General features: G+C 51.1%; 2 protein-coding genes across 2 annotated transcripts; one reads left to right on the forward strand and one right to left on the reverse strand.

Moving 5' to 3' along the window:
* Positions 1-116: 116 nt before the first annotated feature.
* Positions 117-776, forward strand: MONBRDRAFT_30635 (uncharacterized protein; the record flags this gene model as incomplete). Its single annotated transcript, XM_001751083.1, has 3 exons — positions 117-278; positions 375-528; positions 673-776. Coding segments are annotated over 3 exons (420 nt in total), but the record flags the coding sequence as incomplete, so codon positions are not given.
* Positions 777-1443: 667 nt separating this feature from the next.
* On the reverse strand, positions 1444-2064 carry MONBRDRAFT_30636 (uncharacterized protein; the record flags this gene model as incomplete). Its single annotated transcript, XM_001751084.1, has 1 exon — positions 1444-2064. One exon carries the CDS (start codon positions 2062-2064, stop codon positions 1444-1446), a length of 621 nt encoding a protein of 206 aa, XP_001751136.1.
* Positions 2065-3411: the final 1347 nt, after the last annotated feature.

Genomic DNA, 3411 nt, shown 5'->3' on the forward strand with positions numbered 1-3411 from the left:
AGCTCGTGTATCCCTTATCAACGATGTATGTGGCAGACACTGTCTTGTATCAATAGAGTTTTTGGGGGTGTGCAGCTGATTTGAACTCGTGTGTCTCGTGCTGGGCCCATTTTCAGGGCGTATATCGCTGCGGCTTTGCGGGCAGCCAGGAAGCCTACGATACGGCCTGCACCAAGCTGTTTGACGCTTTGGACAAGGTCGAGGCGTTGTTGGGCAAGCAGCGCTATCTCTGTGGCGACCGACTGACCCTTTCGGACATTCGCTTGGTCACCACCTTGGTACGTTTTTTTTTCTTCCTTGGCTCGAAAGCAACCGCACACACCAATCGACGTGATGTCGATGTGCTCATTTGGTGTGGGTTATTGGATGAGTAGCTGCGCTTTGATATCGTATACCATACCCATTTCAAGTGCAACAAGCGCCGCGTGGTGGACTACCCCAACTTGTGGGGCTACACGCGGGAGATTTACCAGATGGAGGGTGTCAGCGGGATGTTTAACCCGCTGGAGACCAAGAAGCACTACTTTGGTACGATCCGTGCCGACAGCGCGTGAGAGATGGGCTGAGGCCAAAGTTTCCAAGGTTTAGAGCGTGTCCGAGCTGAGCTGACGACGACATTGGTTGTGTGTGTGTGCGCGCGTGTGTGTTCTGGCGCTTTGTATGTTGCTGTAGGTTCCCATCGCAAGATCAATCCTCTGGGCATTGTGGCCCAAGGGCCGGACAATTACGAGGCGTTGCTCAGCGAGCCCCACGGCCGCGATCGCGCCTACAATTAAAATCTCCGGGGAGGGCCAACTCCCGCTTGTATACGCGTGTGTCCATTTTTAAATTTACAAGCGCGCAACAGGATGGGTCTTCTGTCGGGGTGGGTGTTTCCAAACTGCAGTCAAGTGAGCCAGGCAGGCCCTCCACTATGCATGAGCTTGTAGTGACAACCACCCACGCGTGTAGACAGACTCTTTGATCCCTCAAGCACCATCTTCTCTCCCTCCGACCTCGTTCAAAAAGAGTCTCTGCTACACTTGCTCCTCTCCCGCTGCCCTTCCTCAGTCCCGTCACCCGCTGCCCTTGCTGCCCCGAACCTCGCAATGTTGAACACACCCTCTTATTTTGCGTAGAGATGCAAGTTGCTGCAGGGGAAATGCACCTCGGTTTTTTACTCTTCTTTAAACCGTTTATTTCGATATACGAGAAGTTAATGTAGTTCTGCTAGGAATGATGATGTAAGTTATTGCAGGAGATATATCGGTTTGTGAAGGTTGCCGTTGCAATGCTCCAGAAGGCAAACGCGCGTTCAAAGGGAACGAGCAGCACCATGACCGAACCTCAGGAATGGTCGCTCACGTCAGGAATGGTCGCTCACGTCAGGAATGGTCGCTCACGTCAGGAATGGTCGCTCACGTTTGGGCGGGGAATAAGATTGGTATGACCAGAGGGGGGCATTTAGCCAACGGGCTTGGAATGGCATGGCTGGCAAAGGGGCAGTACATGTTGTAGGTACGAGCCCCATTTTTGTGGTGTAAGAGGCGAGCTGTCATGGCTGGCAGAGGGGCAGTACACGTTGTTCGTACACAAGCTTGACGGCGAGATGAATTGGCGTGAGAAAGAGAGAGAGAGTTTGAGAGACAGAGAGAGTTTGAGAGAGAGAGTTTGAGAGAGAGTTTGAGGGAGAGAGTTTGAGAGAGAGAGTTTGAGAGAGAGAGTTTGAGAGAGAGAGTTTGAGAGAGAGAGTTTGAGAGAGAGAGTTTGAGAGAGAGGGTTTGAGAGAGAGAGTTTGAGAGAGAGAGTTTGAGAGAGAGAGTTTGAGAGAGAGAGTTTGAGAGAGAGAGTTTGAGAGAGAGAGTTTGAGAGAGAGAGTTTGAGAGAGAGAGAGTTTGAGAGAAAGAGAGAGTTTGAGAGATACATAAAAAGAGAGAGACTGAGACGAATTACACTCTCTATGGGTGTGGTTGGTGCGCAGAAGCAAGAAATACACGGGGGCTCGATCGGCCGAGCCAATAGATTTGGCAGGTACGTTGGGCGTGGCGATCCGATTGACCGGCGCAAACCGTCCTTACCACCCATGAGCCCGGTCCAGGACGTGCGGATGGAATTTGCTTTTCTCGCTGTTGCTGAAAATAAAAAAATTAAAAAAGAAGAAGAAAAAGGTGTAAACGTGTGTGTGTGTGTGTTGCTTGCATTTTTCTTCCTTTCGGTTTTTTGCCATTGCTTTTGCTTTTGGCTTTTGCTTTTGCTTGTGCTTGTGCTTTTGACTTCGTCTTCTGTTGTTGTTGGTGCTGCCCTTTTTTGGCAGCGGTGTCGGTATCGGTATCGGCATCGGCGGGCTGCTTGACGTGTCTTGCTTTCTGTGTGTGTGTGTGCGTGGTGACTGATCGTTTGTGCTTGGTACCGGACTTTCCTGGTCGGGGCCTTGCAGCGACGCCAGAACGTTTTGATTGAAAGCACCGCTGCCATTTTTTTGTTTTTTTGCTTTCACTGATCTCACCTCGCAGTCGACAACGTGCGCTGGGCAACCAAGTACACCGGTCCTCGCCACTGTCACCGAGAACTATTGGCCAAAGGTGCGTCGTTTGGTGCATCAGACAGAGAAGAGCTAAGAGCCCGCTGACTGGCTGCCGTTTTGGAAACGGCGCGCGCCTGTCGAATCCCAGTCCGAATTCTGGGTTGTCAGACGAGTTGTATTTGGAGGGGGCTCATGAGATTGATGGTGGATAGAGAAGCAAGAAAGCGGTTTGGTTTGGTGGATAGAGAGAGATACCGTTGCCATGAGTGATGATGGAGAGCAGCTGTACGATGCGTGTTGTTCATCAGATCCACAAGAGGCGCTGCAGCTGGTGAGCAGTTGGGACCAACAACGTATTCGAGATGCTGCCCAATACAAAGATGATCGGGTACGTATGCTGTTTGGTATGATGTTGTGTGATATTGGTTACACTTTGAATATGTCACTGGATGGGTGACGTTATGGTATAACATGGGACATATACTGCATGTTTGCATCATCCCACAGTGGGGCCAAACACCACTGCACAAGGCCTGCTTTAACGGTCATGTCAAGGTGGTGGAGATGCTGTTGAAGCACGGTGTTGATGCTAAAGCCAAGACCAACGTCAGTACAGTACCTCCCTCTTCCCCCCTTGACCCCCCCTATGATGGTGCACCCGTACCCCATGATGATGATGATGCTGTACCTGTACGTCATGCTGATGCATCATCCCACAGGATGGCTGGACACCACTGCACTATGCCTGCGATAGCGGTCATGTCAAGGTGGTGGAGATGCTGTTGCAGCACGGTGCTGATACTAAAGCCAAGACCAACGTCAGTACAGTACCTCCCTCTTCCCCCCTTTACCCCCCCTATGATGGTGCACCTGTACCCCATGATGATGATGATGATGATGCTGTACCT

This window comes from Monosiga brevicollis, genomic scaffold, assembly GCF_000002865.3.
Source record: "Monosiga brevicollis MX1 MONBRscaffold_183 genomic scaffold, whole genome shotgun sequence".
Taxonomy (NCBI): Eukaryota; class Choanoflagellata; order Craspedida; family Salpingoecidae; genus Monosiga; species Monosiga brevicollis.